The sequence below is a fragment of the Notothenia coriiceps genome, unplaced genomic scaffold (assembly GCF_000735185.1).
Source record: "Notothenia coriiceps isolate Sejong01 unplaced genomic scaffold, NC01 NC01_scaffold00026101, whole genome shotgun sequence".
In the NCBI taxonomy this organism is placed as follows: Eukaryota; Metazoa; Chordata; class Actinopteri; order Perciformes; family Nototheniidae; genus Notothenia; species Notothenia coriiceps.
This window is the reverse complement of record NW_011358802.1, coordinates 413,178-429,334: the sequence shown is the minus strand read 5'-3', so window position 1 is coordinate 429,334 and position 16,157 is coordinate 413,178. Positions and strand designations below refer to the sequence as shown.

Sequence of the window (16,157 nt, the reverse complement as noted above, 5' to 3'; positions counted from 1 at the left end):
TCACCTACAAAGTTTTATTTTATCAGGGAGGCAACGGAAGACGTGCTTTGTATCGACTACCACGATACGTTGTTGTGATTGTCGACGGCTCTATAATTCTGGACTCTCGCAACTAGGTAATAACCCGATAAATAAATGTAGTAAACATACAACGTGGGTGACTTTTTGACAGGTCGTAGTCATCGTACCGAATGCACCCAATGAACATATCCCAACTCAACAAGATCCGGACAACGAAACCTGCACCGCTCTTATAACGGTGGTGAAATAGGCCAGGGCCTAAGCAAAAGAAGGTCATCGAGACCTCTCTCATGAAAGACGTGGACCCCGGCAACGCTCAAATAAAACTATTTAAATTAGAGTTTGTATTTTTCTTTCATATTGCCACACTTGGTAACCATTTTACAAAAGCAATAGCTCACTTCAGGCCGTGATATATGCTCATTATATCACAGCACAGCTTCGCGTCGGGCCGAACCAGGCCCCTTAGCTGTGATATAATGAGCATATACCACGGTCTGTCGTGAGCTATTGCTTAAGTATACACTGTAGTGACTGTACAGTCAGTGTACTGTACTGTTTGTACACCATGTCTTTTCTACAACTCTACATGTGTACATTATACAGTACATACTACATACATAGTGATGTACATCCAAAAATACAATTTTGATACAAATGTCATACATAGTTAACTTAAGCATCTATCATCTATGTCACGCTGTCCACTACCTCTAAGCCAATCACATCGCTAGCTTCCCTTGACGTCACACAGATCTCGCGAGCAGTTGCGATATTTTTGCGAGACTTCGTGAGTTCAGTAATGGCCGCCATATCAGAAACCGACGCAATGTTTTTCGTCTTTTCTCAGCGCAAATTTCTCGATCTATGGAAGGTTTTAGATGGTTTAAAACAAAAAGGAGAATATATACGTAAGTGCTAGTTTTTTTGCGAGTCCAAGTACCGGTTCCCGACCATCCGGTTTTAACCGGACTTGAACCGAAACTTTTTACAAGCCCAGTACCGGTTCGGCGTACCGGTACGCATCACTAGCTATGCCCTCATCTTCCTCTATAATTATTTTCTCTCACCACTGCCGATTGGGTGCATCCTGTTTCATTGGGTTTCTTTGAAACATCAAACAGGCTGAATCACCAGGAGTGTGGAGGTCTTCTGGCATCATGACCTTAAAAGGAACTTTTTTACTGCTTTTTTATGGGTCCACAGATGGAAAGCATTCACTACTGGAAACTTGGTATTCCCCACATGACATGGCAAAGTTGTTTATTTTAATTTGTTTTCATTCGTTTTTTACACATCCTTTCAGACATTAACCCATTAGTACTTACTTAAATAACAAAATAGTTAAGTGTCCTCCAAAATATCAAATGTGACCTATCCAAAGATTGAGCCAGTCATGATTCATGACTTGGATAAAATGTGATGCAGGGTTGTTTTGGCATGTGTTTGGCATAGAGTACCATTTGAAGAGATGACTGCAGGAGTTACAGCTCATAAAAGGCTGTCTTCAGTGGCTGAAAGGTGAAAACTCACTGCAACGGCCCAAACCACTTCCGTTATAAAGGTGGACAACTGTCACTGTTGGCACAGTTAGTCTGTTTCATAACTGTAAGCGTTTTGTCACGATATTTGAAATGAGGTATCTACGTTAGCTAGGTAGCTCACATCTGATCTGCACGACCAAAACTTGTCCGTTTCTCCACTCTACTTCTATATGGAAAAAAGCTCAGTGCATTCCTTTATTAGATTCGGTGCCATAAACGAGCCACACATTTGAAGTAAATATATATATGTATGTATGTGTTAAAAAGGATGTCATGATACACTAACTGTTACAGAGGAAATAAAATGTGCAGAGGAAACACGTTTAAATAAACATGTTTTCTATTTTTATTTTTATAATCTTAACAAGGTGTTATGTTTCCCATATCAATACATGTTGCCAGTTGCCACTAGACAAAACATAATATTTAATTAAATCAAAGTATTCATGATTGAACAGAGAGATTATCCTAAGAAGTGGCCTTATCTAGACTGTACACACCCTTTGACTAACAGATAAAGTAGTTTTGTGTCAGTGTTGCCATGACCCTGTACTGTTACTATGATGTTCACCGTACATGTCCATGTAATGTTATCCACGCCCCCCTGTACGGAACCGTCTCTATTTATAGGAGTCTCACTGAGTCAGCAAACAGGACATGGAAAGCGAATTCCTCAGAAAGAGCTGAGGAAGGAAGGAATGTCAGCTTCCTTTCTGTGTCTCTGGGCTTTAAGTCAATTGCCTAAGATGATCCTAACTTTGGTTGTGTCTTTATGTGTGCCTGCCCCCTCCATGAAAATGTCTCTCGGGTATTCAATGTAAAATCATCACATTTCTCTTATCAAAACCTATTTCTCTCATTCACTGCCAAATCTGTTAAATCCATTTCACGGTTCCTGGACAAAAATAGATCAGAGTCTATCACAATGCATTGAATGGAAACCACAAATGCTGCACTAATGCCGTCAAATTAACAATTGCAGCATTAGGCTACGCTCTGTATGCAGCTTGTTGCTTTTATTTTTCCACAGCAAAATATTTTATATCAATGATGCAGACAATCTAACCAAGAACATTGTTTTATTTTCCTGTTTTTTTTTCTGAAAATGTAAAATACATAACTCAGCTTGCCGGTATTTTTGAAGACATGTTTACAAACAATGACTCTAAAATAGGATTTTTATGGATAGTCATTTTCCGCTTGCATCCTGCTCTTATTCATAGCAACAGGTTTCCTGAAACAGTTTTAATAAATCAATTCTTATAACTTAAAATGGCGGCAATCCAGCCATTAGAAATGTTAAATGATGCACCAAGCGCACCTCTTATGGGACACAGAGCCTGAGGAAGGAAGCCTGGGTTAACAGAGACAGATGATAACCATCTTTATGGTACCCATTCTCTCTGATTAAGGTCAAGTCAAAGAAACCCTTAGGGCCCCTTAAGTGAAGGTTTTCTGTGGTTCTGGTCATTCAAAAAGGATCCTGTTCCTCCGTGTGTTTTTTCAAGGTTACTTATAAGTGGGATGTGGAAACATCTAGGGTATAACAATTAAAATGAACTTTTCAGTGAAGTACGAGACTTTTGAAGATTTGTGTTTTGTTCAGTGAATTGCTGCTGTGCCATTTTACTTCACATCTTGTTTGCAAACCTTCAGAATAATCCTGTTGTTTTATCAGTATAGTGAGATGACAGTGAGGTGAAGTACTGCATGTGAGCACAGCACTGATTTCTGTCCATACCTGCGTCTGTTGGATAGACTCTCCGCCGTCTCACTGGTCACAACAACGTGGGTGGAGCCTCCTTGGCTTTCCTCGTGCATCACCTCAATCTGTGGCACAGAAACACACACATTCAGGTAAATGAGTTATTAGGGCAGCTTGTAAAACGCCTTAAATGCAAATAATGTCTTTTCTTTTCAGCTTGGTCCCAATAGAGCTCTACAATGGCCCAGTCACTAACTAGAGCCAGTAAAAACCAGGTGTTTGCATTCAGGTGGTCATCAAGTCCTTAGTGAATATTAGGCTAATGGTAAATCCAGAGATTACCTTTTCTTCTGTCAGCAGCCGTTAATACAAAAGCTGGTGTTGTGATTTACCCTACAGTTTGCACAGAACTGCTGTATATAAACTATGATGTACAGTAGATGAGACAATTTGGTCATAGTGTTATCTTGGCATTTTGAGCAACATTTTTTGTGGTTACTATGGAAAACAAAGACATCTAGTTGTGTTCTCTGTGAGGCTGGATGGAGGTTGCAGTGACTAGCGCCGATTCAATTCCCCGAACAGACCAAGTATGTATAGCAAGTACCAATAGAGGTATCAATAATTGTGAGACCACACCTTGCCCCAGTGTCACAGTCAGTTCCTCTTTTTCTAATTCATGATGATTAGAGCTTAAAAAATCTTTAAACTGACTTGTTAATCAGGCTTTAATGTTGGTGAGATTTCAGATTAGCACTGCAGGAGGGTACCTTGATGCCTCCTTTGGCTTTGCGTATGTTCTTCTTCTTGGGGTCAGCTTCGACTGGCGGCTTGCCACTGTTGGTGTTATCAGACGCTCTGCGAGCCAGTGCTGTAAAAAGTTCAGAGAACCAAGCATAAGTGTCAATCATATCACAGACATAAGCATTCAAACAGTTTGAGTTACCATGGATTCATCTTCTGAAGGACAATTTAGCAAGTTAAAACAACATGCAACTCACGCTGCTGGACCCCTGTGGTCCTTGGGGGGGTCTTCAGAGGCGGCCGTTTGGGAGAGGACTCGGGCCGTGGGGCGACGGGCTGGACGGGCCGTGTCTGTTTGGCCGACAGCCTCTTCAGACTGACGTGCCGCTTCTGGAACATCTCCTGCACGTCCTCCAGGCGCTTCAAGGCCTTCAGGACGTTGGCCTGCAAAACGCTCAACATCAACTCTCCTCATCATTATTTAAACACAACATCCAGTCAGCTTGTCAACTAATGGAATCGTGTTCCATACCTTGATATCCTCAGACAGGACGACCTCATACTGATTGTGAAGGTTCCTCAGTTCAGTCAGTTCAGTGTTTTCCGCAGACTCCAGAAAGCGTTCTATGTCCGTCAGTGCTGACTCCGCCCCTTCCTGTGACTGACACCTATCAACAGCCTGGGAGGCCAGCAGGTAGATGCCAGACTCACACCACTGGTTAACCTGGACACAAGATACATTCAAACAGGGGGAAAAGTCAATTTAGCGAACAACATACCATACATTGTAATTCCTCAGTGTAAATCCTGGGTTAAGATGCCACTGGGGTCAATAGGGAACATACACAGTTTTCTCTAGCTCTTCACCACCTTAATTAAATTAGGGGTTGAGGTTTTAGCCTAGTTAACGTATTATAAAGGACAGAAAAAAACTCAACATAATACCCTAAAATAAAATAAAAACTAAACGTATGATAAAAGCCAGAATTTGAGTAGGGGTTCAGACATTGTATTAAACATCATAACAAAATATTACAAAATATATATTTATAAGATATAAACAAAGTCAGAAACCTGTTGCCCAAGGCTGATCCAAAGTCAGTCTTTGAATTTTATGGACTTTTTTTGTCTACAATGCAATGAGAGATAATCCAAGTGCTGGGAAACTTGTGTTTCTGGGTGTGACATCTGTTCATGATATCATGTTCTCACCTTATCAATGCCTATGTGTATCTGCAGGGATTTGGACAGGACATCTGTCTTTTTATTGGAATCGTTGCTGAAGTCGTCAGAGACCCGCCGGAGCTCCACGCATTTGGGTCGGATAGAGTCCACAGCGTAGTGGTCGCTCTGGATCAGCTGGTCTCCGTGCAGTGCGTGGAGCTGGGCCTTCTCTAGTGTGGGCTGAAACAAACATATTTCAGAATTTATCATAGTCAGCAGAAGACAAAAGAGCTGTCATGACTAAGATTGAGGTAAGAAATACATACTTTTAAAAGTAATAAGTGTCATCGTTTCTCACTTTTGTTGTATGATGCTGAAGTACCAAAACGATTGTTTATAACCTATCCTAAATATTTTTTTCTGGAAGAGGTGTGTGATGAAATATTGCTATGGCTATGGCTCAGAAAAAATAGAGGGTTCGTCAACCTATCAGATTGTTAGTGGTTCTATACCTATTCAGTAAATATGTTGATGACCTTGAGCAAGATACTGAACCCTAAATTGGCATGGCCAAGTGTGTGTGTGTTTGTGTGTGAGTGTGAGTGTGGGAGTGTGCGAGTGTGCGAGCGAGTGCGTGCGTGCGTGTCGACTGACCAGAGCCTTCTCCTCTAGCGTCTTCAGTTCTTTGAGCAGATATTCAACTCTGGCCACGCAATCCCCAATATCTGATAGGCCGGTTAGACTGTCCATCAAACTGTCTAGAGACACTTTAACCTGGAAAATCAAAGAGGGGACAGAAACAGAGACAGGGAAAATAATTGTGAAAATAATTACGTTACTCACAATATTTATTTTTGCAATATCAAGACTAATCATCAATTGATATCCAATGTTCTAAAGACATTTTACAGCAAGACAACACAGAACTCTTCAGAACTTGAGGTCTCTGGCAAGTAATGAAACTGAGTCAATGTATTTACTATGTCCAAACTAGACCCGGCAGTACAGCGCTTTTTCTGAAGTATGGTTTTCAAAATATGACTGTACAGCTGAATTATTTTGAAGCTGTAGGAAGAGTTGAAACCGGCAAGATCCAAAGATTTCAAGCCAAAGGCAGCCAGGCGGAGAGGCAGCAGATCTACAGATATACCTCTCTGAAGTCCTGTTCAAAGTGGCGGAGCTGCAGGCACTGCTCCAGTTTCAGATGGTGTTTACACCAGAACTGTTCAAAGGCGTTCTCCGTCTCATCCAGCTGGGCTAGGAGTCTGAAACATCCAACAGGACCATGATTAGAAACACATTGAGAGGTATTCAATTATTATAGTACTGCATTACCATGATAAAGACTGATATGCATTTTTAAAGGTGGGAAAAAGCGTTGTCACCTTTCCACAGTGGTTTGGTTCTCCACCTCGTCTGGGTTCAGTTGGTGGTTCTCTGACTTGGCCGCCTGCTCCTTGATACACCCTAACAAGGTGGTGCCCTGCTTCAAAGCTAACTTCAGTTCATCCTGATTTAAAAACGTAGAAACAAAATAAACAACATTAAAATCATCTGTTAAATAGCAGGAATTGGAAAACATTCTGGTGCAAATTCAGACAGACATACAATAATTGCATTATATTACATTGCATTTAGCTGACGCTTTTATCCAAAGCGACTTACAATAAGTACATTCGACCAGGAAGATACAACCTTGAAGAAAACAGAATCATATACTGTAAGTACATCAGGTTTCATAGAGCCAAACATTTCAAGTGCTACTCAACTGGCTTTAGATAAGCCAGCCCTTTATTAATATATAAGTGCTCTGTTTGCAGTTCTTTGTTANCCCCCCAAGGCCAAACTGTCTCCGCTGCTCATTTCTGACTCGTTTGGCTCTAATATCCCTGAACTGGTTCCTGCATTGGTTTCTCTTCCCAGGCTAATCTCATCCTGCCATATTCATGTTATTCCTGCACCTCAAGGACATCAGGCATCTTTTGGACAAGGTTTTTTATGTTGAATCCACTCTGACAGACTTTTCTGTCCTGCAGATTTTTAAGAGATTTGCAAGAAAGAAAATACTTGATCCGTTATTTATACAGATGCACCTGTGTTGATTATATTTTACGAAAATCTTAAATGTCCTCGACACTGTTGATACCTAGAGAGTGAGGAAACTACAAGAAACAAGTGTTATTCGGTAAACTCAACTCAAGAAACAGCTTTTCAACTCGGTTTAAGAAGTGATAGTATTTGTCAAACTTAAATCTTCAACCAAACATCGATCTGTCAAAATGCTAGTTTTAAGTTTATCTCTGTCCTGTTGTCTCACTATGTGTCATATCTGTTTCTACTTCCTGTGTTTTCCCACCTGTTTTGATTGTCTTTCCTGGTGTAACGACAGGTCAAATATATGATTATTAGACATATAATGGTTAATTTACACAGTATTGGCATAGAGTATTCCCATGTTAAGTATCTCTATATATATTGGTAAGGGTTTCAATGTAAATATTTATGGTGTTGTAGATGTAAGCTTCTAAATCGTATCTGCCAGCCAATTAAATTCAGAGGATTGTTCACAGGATAAAAGAAAGTTTTTCCTCCTTTACACCTGCACTTTATCCCCTCATTAGATTCAGCTTGTATTTAAGTTCTGGTTTATTTCTTTCTACTCAGTTTGAGAAAAAAAACAAGGGAGGTGAATAAAGTGTTCAGAGACTGACTTATTAGTCTATTTATCAAGCGACTATCACTAGTTCATACCACTGACACATATCCAATACAACAGTGATCAGCTAATGAAAGTAAGACATACAGTGTTTGAAAACCCCCTCCTTTATGACCGGTTTTATGGTTTAACGTGTATTCTACTAGAAGGTTAATATTAACAGCTGCATTGATTGGAGAAGGACTGAGTGGTTCTTTGTTGAAATGTAAGCGATTGACAGATAATCACTCAGCAGTCATACTTAATCAACTGCATTTCAAACTCTCATGGCTTAAATTGATTTTCCATAAATATGGAAAGTGACTGAGTAAATGTTGGTTACTGTATAAGCAGAGATGAGCCAAGGTCAATGCACCAACCTGAAAAGAGCTCACAGTAAGCTGGGTTACAATATATTCAACAGAAATGAGCCACTAGCTAATCTTGTAACACAGAAAACTAAAATAACAGGTTATAAGAGAAGCACTGCAGCTGCAAGATAAATGATTATAGTCATTAAAAACACAATGGGTGCATTCGGAGAGAAAATAGGTGTAATTTGAATGTGCCTTTGTATATTCTGAAATTGAACCCTTGCTGATTCTCTCTAGCAATTACGTCAAAAAACCAATCTCAGAGCGGGAAAAAAAGAAGAAGAAGCTCCTTCCATCCATCCCATTAACCTCTCAGCCAATCAGCTTGTTGTTTACGCTGCGGCACAACCCAAGGATGCCATCACTTTCCTCTGGTTGATCGTCAGCAGAAAGCAGGTCATGTGGAGGTGGCGCAAAGATGGAGGCAGCTAATTGAATTGTCAGCGTGGCTCCTACTGTACTGCCTCCTCATTGGCTGCCCTCCAGGCCTCTAATAACACGGATGAATGGAATCGATCTCGCCATACAGTGAAGTGTTAATGGGACGTTCAGAAATGCATGCATCTAAGTGTGAAGTGCAGCTGAGAGGAGGTAGAAACCGGCCAATGAAATGGATGCAACTGACCAGGTGATAAGGTCAAAGAAGAAAGATCCTCCAACAAAACAACATACAATATACTGAAGACGTTCAAAGACATTAAAGTAGTGCCAAAAAAACATTAAACTATACAGCATACAGTTTTATTTCATATATAATTGCCGTCGAACTGTTAATCAAACAAAGCTGAATTTACATTTTTGCACACGAGTAACCATCGTTTGGTGATTACACTTTGAATAAATTAACGTAAACAAGCTAATTTACATGTGATGGTAGCTTTTTAGTGTCCTTACAAACACATGCATACTTAAGACGTACAAAAACAAGTAGTGCCAGAAAAATATCAATATGAAATAGCACAAGAGAAATAATGAAATGTAAAATAGAGAAATATAACATAAAAGCAGTGTGAAAAAATAAGTGGATCTTTTCTAAAGTATGTATTCCCAATTTTAAAAGAGCTTTATTCTGCTTTCTTTTTTCCCCCTTTCCTGTAGTGTGTTATATAGGTTTGTGTACATCTAAATGGTCTGTAAAGTCTAACATTCCTGTGTAGTTTCTCTCGTTCAAGCCCATCCTGAAATGCCTCCATTGGACTTTATTTCCTCGCCAGATTGACAAGTTACACTCGCGCTTCTATTGGCTAGGGCTCCAACACACTGTACGTGATAGGCTAAGGGGCGGGATATCTCTAAGCCGTTTACCAATCACAACAGAGCCGGCCAGCTAACCAATCAGAGCAGACTGGGCTCTGGTTTCAGACAGAGGGTGAAAAGAGNTATTATTATTCTCTTTCGACTCCACTTCGAGCGATAGCATTACTAACAAAGAACTGCAAACAGAGCACTTATATATTAATAAAGGGCTGGCTTATCTAAAGCCAGTTGAGTAGCACTTGTTTAGATAAGCCAGCCCTTTATTAATATATAAGTGCTCTGTTTGCAGTTCTTTGTTAGTAATGCTATCGCTCGAAGTGGAGTCGAAAGAGAATAATAATAATAAACACTAATAATTTTAGTGTTGAAGAGAATAGGTCAATTTGCACTGTGCTGATGTGCAAAATGCAATAGTTAGAAACCGTGATCGGCAAATTGGTTCCATTAACCAAAAACAAACTATCTTGTCTGTGCTAACCTCCCCAAAACGTTTAACTACCCTACTAATGAAAATCTTTCCTCTTCCTATCCATTTGACATAAACTAACTAAGCAACAACCAACAGTAGCTAATACATGACTCAGACGCAGTAAAAAGGCTACTTTATGGTATGACCAGCCAGTCATTTTACTCTCAATCCCATTCAAACATTTAAGTGTTTGTTTATCTTGACTTTTTGTATGGTCAACACATCAACATATAGCACCTTGTTTCAAACTCATACAATGGCACACATTTGAAGCTGCATTTCCTCCCCAACAGACTGAAATACATACATGTACTCTCCATGTTATTAGCTGCTGGTGTTTAAAATGCACTGAATCACCTTGAGGTTGGTGTGTTTGTCTGTGTGTGCTGTGAGCAGGTCTTTGGTGCACAGGACGTCATTGGGCAGCTCCGTCTCTGCCAGAGCTGACCCGAACCTCTGCAACATCTGGGCTGTGGTTTTCACTGTCATGGCAAAGTTCTCGACGGCCTGGAGGAAGAAGGCACCATATGGAAATTGGAATTGGAATCACTAATATTAAAATGAACATAGTATTTGTTTATTTGTCCCTGAGGGGAAAATGGGTTGCAGCAAATCACTAGGCATTTCAGGTGGACAGTTTGTATTACTGTGTGTTAACTCACAGTGCGGTGGTGTATCCACTGACTGTGACAGTATTCCAGAGATCCTCCCAGCTCCCGCGTCAGCTGGCCCTTATCCACATAGCTGTGCAGGTCTGACAATGAGTTCAGCATCACGATCTGCAACACATTCAGAACATTACTTCAAGCGTTTGATCATGACCTACATTGTGTAACAGTGACAGTGATTGTGGTAGCACTAATGAGTTAATTGGCAAACCAGTCTCAATTACAGAGAAGTGGCTTGTCAGTCTCTGTAAGGGAAGTTCCCTGATTTACCATTCAACTTCAGTTTGATGTCATGAACACCAGAAGAGAAACACTAGGTATATCAACAGGACTTTGTCTGCCATGTCATAATAATAATAACTAAAATACTGAGTTTCAAATTTGGGACATGGAGTTTGAAAGACATTTATCAGGCATGAAGACCCATGGGAGATGCATTGCGGAAATGTTAGGCTTCAATGTTTTTGGAGGCTCATACTAGGGACCAAAAGCCACATATCAAAGTCTCTGCTGCATTCATTTTGACCATTCCTTTAAATGTGTCTCTTGAGTCCTCTAAACAAATAGAAAATAAAATACTAAATTACTGGAGCACCCATTTAAATTCAACCCTAACCCTGCCTTAATAGCACTGAAAACACAGCTATTATGTACAGTTTGTATATCCTGTTCGTTACACAGTTCTCAGACATTCCTTTTTCCTGGATGTTGTTTTTATCCGAGTTTTGGTTCAATATATGCTCCTAGAACATTTGAAATCTACACAGGTTTAGTTATCATTTATGTTTCCCTTTTCTTTCTTATTTTTGCTATTTTTTTTAAACACATCTGGGTGTGAAGACGTGAAAGCAGGAGCATAAAAAGTGTTCTTCATCTTGCAGTCTGCGGCCAGAGGAGTGAAAACGAGATGTGGTTCATAGGGCGGTTGCTATCATAGAAGCCCAGCTGAGGTCATGGTGTCCTTTTCTTTCCCTTTTATATTTGTGGGTTTTAGAAATCACTGTGGTTTAGATTTTACATATTTTAGGCTCAGAAATGACTATATAAGAGCTTTAGCATTTCTCTCCCAACATTTAATTCATGGCAAAGTGGAGATCTTGAAAAACTATTTACAATCAAATCGTCTTTTTCGCTAAGTATAGTATATCAGCAGGGTTGGGAGGGTTACTTTGTAAATGTAATTAGTTACTGAATACTGAATACATGGCTCTGAAAGTAATCCGAATACAGTTACAGTTACGTGTTCAGATTACTTTTAGAATACTTTTGGAATACTTTATTTTTCCATAACAGATGGGTATGTTTTGGTGCACAGGAGACACTTATGTTACTGTTTTAATGGCTTATCAAGAACTCAAACATAACATCTTGGTGTCATTCTGGACAGCTCCCTCTCATCTGCACCCCACATAAAAAACATCACCCAGACTGCATTCTTTGTCCTGTCTTAAACCTTTCCTTAGAATACGTTATGAATTGTAAGGTGTCCTTGGGTGCTTTGAAAGGCGCCTCTAAATAGATTGAATTATTATTATTATTATTGTTATTAATATTATCTGAAACGAAGTAATAACTTTTAAAACTTTTTCCTTTTCCAGTCACTTGCCCCATGCCAGTCTCTGTCTGTCTGTCTGTCTGTCTGTCTGTCTGTCTGTCTGTCTGTCTCTCTCTCTCTCTCTCTCTCTCTTTCTCTTTCTCTTTCTCTCTCACAGACACGCTGCAGCGCCGTGCACACAGATCTGCCGTAACGCGAGCTGAATACAGTTACTTGATTTTTGTATTCTGATTAACGCCGTTACATGTATTCCGTTACAACCCAACCCTGTATATCAGTTAATTTCATGCAACATTCATTTTTAATGCATTTATTTTGAAGTCTCTAAACACTCTGTTTAACAAAGAGAGAAGTAATTGTTTTCTAATGATAGCAGTTGATAGAGTCTAAGTTGTTGGTACTGAAGCATGCTTACCGGTACCTTCATTTTAAAGTCGTCTTTGTGCATCTTGAACCCAATATCTGATATGGCCCTCTGAAAGAACCTGGATGGCCTCAGCACCAACACCAGCTGCAGGTTTCCAGGAAACGCCACCTGGATAACGCGACCACATGCACATTTACAATACATCCAATCCTTTGATACACATTAATTTACTCATTTAATTCAACCAGGCTACACTAACTGGGAGGAAATTCCTGGGACCAGAATGCGTGTATTTCTTGTATTTAACACTTTAAAGGGCCAAATTATTACAGCTGTTTATTCTGAGAAATCGGACTCAGTGACAGGTCAATGTAGCTCAACATGTCTGTAAGCTAATGCAGAACACACTGCTGACTCATACTGCTTGTAACATTTCATTAAAAAGACTTCCTGTGCGGCCTTGAAACTCAAGATTAATTTCCTTTTAAAACTGCTAATGCACGTATATTACCTCAGTGATCATCACAAGTAGAGTGAGAGGAGTGTCATATTATTAATATAATTACTGGTGTTCATTCATCTCCTTGAATGATTTCTCTCTGCTTGGTAAATGCTATTAACAACCACAAGTCCTTCTGTCCAAACCAACAATACATTCCTGAGACATATTCAGCTTATCATAGCACTCATTATAAACTAAACTATAGCCCTATGAGAATCACGCGGAAAAAAGGAAACAACTCAATAACAATTCAATTGTAAACAGCAGCAGCTGCAGACAGACATGACAGGGATTCTCACAAACAGCAGAAAAGATCTCACAATCCTCAAGTTTAAAAGTCACAGCTTGAGGATTCGCGTTAATTGTGTACTGGTCACAATAGGCCCGATTGCACAAGAACCCCCTCACTCATCTGTGATGATTCACCTAAATTTGTTCTTGTGTTAGCGTATTCAACCCAACTGACCCATAAATGAAAATCACTTGTATAACTCACCTTTAATACCAATGCCTTTAAACTTGACATTTACACTTGTCAGTGAAAAATAATAATATTAAGACTTCTGGCAGTTTCTACGTCTTGGTCAAGACTAGAGCTTTGAATTAGACACTTGAGCTTGCTTGTCTTTCTTAAGCTCTGAGGCTTAAGAGAATATATTTTCAATTGTTTTTTTGTGTGTAAATAAATTGCAATCACTAATCTTTCTACGTAGCCCCTGCAATCCCCCTCAGTAGCCCTAGGGGTCCCTGTACCTCCGGTTGGGAACTTGAAAGGTATGTATGTATGAGACAAACATTTGTTTATGTACAGTATAGGTACAAATGTATGTATATGATGATTCGAATATGAATGTATTGGAGAACTTACAGCGATCCTGGACAGAGAGGCCTTTACTGAGCTCCATTTGTCCTTCCGCCGGTCCATGACGATGATGAAGCCGATACTGGCAGCATCCAGGCTGGATACAGGAGGGAAACATGTAACTGGGCTGCTGCTTTGTGTATCGGTGTGTAAAGTACACTTTACTGCTTTCTGAATCTGACACAGTAGAACTAAGCTGACGCACAAACATCTTGCACATTAAATAAAAACAAACAATAGCTTCACTGCTATAGTTCCAGAAATATAGAGTATTTTTAAAAGATTTTACTGAATTGAAAAAACACAGAATTGTTGAGGTCAGATAGATTTTCAATATATAAAAACTACACAATGCAAAAAGAGTGGGATGGTGTGGGGCCCAGCATCAGGTTGTTTTGGGACCATAATACTTCTTCATTACAATATGTCTTAGACTTTGCCCCTTTGTTCATATATCTGCTGCTCAAGGATTTGTTTGACAGATAGCCAGAGAGATTCAGTAGAACATCCTGGTATTTGAGGCATCCTGCATTAGACATTGACTGATGACACATATTTATAACTATGTATTGCGACCTTCGAAATCAGTGGGGTCCAAACTACGGCCCGGGGGCCAACTGTGGCACAAAGCAAATTCAAAAGGTGTAATGGAGAATTGAAAACACCTGAAATGTGTGCTTTTCTTATATTGTACTTCTTAAATATATATGTAAACATATATTACACAGCATTCATGTGTTAGTTAATAAGCCCAATTTTTCAATACATTCTGTGTTGTTTTTTTTCATGAAATCATTTTCTAACAAATCTTAGTTGATAAAAACAAAAAACAATAACCATTTGGATAACAAGCCTGAAATATACCCTTCCTATTTCCCATTATTATAAGATATCTGAGGCTTCTGTTTTAAGGAATGAGCTGCAGACACTGTTTGTAACAAAATAAGTTAAACCCTATTGAGAGCTGTGATGTAGGCTGTTTTTCTTAAAAAATATTAAATTATCTAGAATAATTAACTACATCTGACTGATTTTGTGAATCTAACTTATAAGGGAATAGACCTCACCTCTAGTGAGGGGCCCAACCCTTCGTATGTTTTTCTGTTTGTGGCTCTCAGTGAAAACAGTTGGGACCCCCCTGATTTAGAGAGTATGGTACTGTAGACTTGGTCTGAAACCATGTATTACCTTTCACAATAAAAGCTCCTATCATATGATATTTGGGAGTTAGTTTTGGGATTTCCCATAATATGTAAAGGCTTTTATAAAGATTTCTGTTTGAGAGTGTGCGTACCTGGGTATGCTGGTCAGGTAGGTAACGACATTGAGGAAGTCTTCCTCCGGCACCTCACTGAAGCTCGAGTACTCTGGGAAAATAATGATGGGGGCGCCATCTTTCCCTCGCCCTCCTGCAACAAAAACACAACACACAACATTTACTCTTATTATGTGATGGGTTTGACTATTGTGGAATTACTTTTATGTTTAGAATTGATAATGACGCCTTTAAACATCACACCACACCACATGGATGTTTTTATTGAATGTTACCACATTAGCTGCTCTCCCCAAAATAAGGAATCATTCACGATGAAACTGTATTTGAGTATACTGCATGTTATTACCAGTGGTGGTCGGCCCATAGGGGCGCTAGGGGCGCTGCCCCCCCTCTTCCCACATTCAAAATAAAAATATATATATTTAAAAAATATATGTTTTATTTTTAATAAATAAGGTAAATATTATATAATTGGTATCAGTAAAATGTATAATCTACAATAAAATCTAGTTTAAAATTGTGTTACGATGTCTAAAGTTACTGATAAATCACATGTTTCCTGCCTGGCCTTGCCCGTGTATCATTACCCTCTCTCGTCTGGGCGCTATGCACAGTGCTCAGACGAGAGTGCAGCAGAAGCCAACTGTTGCTATCTTTAAACTATGCCGCCGAAACATAATTTCAGCCTATCAGCGTCGTCAAATCTGATGGTCACAGGGCGCCTAGGTCAGCGCCCGGTGCAGTCTGTGAGTTGTTTGGACTCGTATCCAAGGAGACAAAACAGGAAGCTGACTCTGGAAGCTATCATTAGCAGCTAATGAAAACTCTGTTTTTGACATAAAAATTGAATTATGGACTATCAATACTTTTTTCAAAGTGACAGACACATTTTCCGGTTAATTTTATTTTGAAATGCAGTTCCTGACGGACGCCAAAAAAGCCAGAGATTAT

At 39.5% G+C, this 16,157-nt stretch overlaps 1 protein-coding gene across 1 annotated transcript in view; it reads right to left on the bottom strand.

The window, feature by feature from the left end:
• Positions 1-2,889: 2,889 nt before the first annotated feature.
• Positions 2,890-16,157, bottom strand: part of mcf2l2 (MCF.2 cell line derived transforming sequence-like 2) — a 14,044-nt gene continuing 776 nt past the window's right edge. The window contains exons 2-15 of the mRNA XM_010784114.1: positions 15,222-15,336; positions 13,934-14,024; positions 12,618-12,731; positions 10,636-10,752; positions 10,331-10,480; positions 6,564-6,688; positions 6,329-6,443; positions 5,833-5,952; positions 5,227-5,418; positions 4,547-4,738; positions 4,272-4,458; positions 4,041-4,141; positions 3,307-3,395; positions 2,890-2,905 (exon numbers count right to left, since the gene is read on the bottom strand). Of these exons, the coding sequence (XP_010782416.1) occupies positions 2,890-2,905; positions 3,307-3,395; positions 4,041-4,141; positions 4,272-4,458; positions 4,547-4,738; positions 5,227-5,418; positions 5,833-5,952; positions 6,329-6,443; positions 6,564-6,688; positions 10,331-10,480; positions 10,636-10,752; positions 12,618-12,731; positions 13,934-14,024; positions 15,222-15,336 (1,724 nt within the window). The remainder of the gene's footprint in view (positions 2,906-3,306; positions 3,396-4,040; positions 4,142-4,271; positions 4,459-4,546; positions 4,739-5,226; positions 5,419-5,832; positions 5,953-6,328; positions 6,444-6,563; positions 6,689-10,330; positions 10,481-10,635; positions 10,753-12,617; positions 12,732-13,933; positions 14,025-15,221; positions 15,337-16,157) is intronic.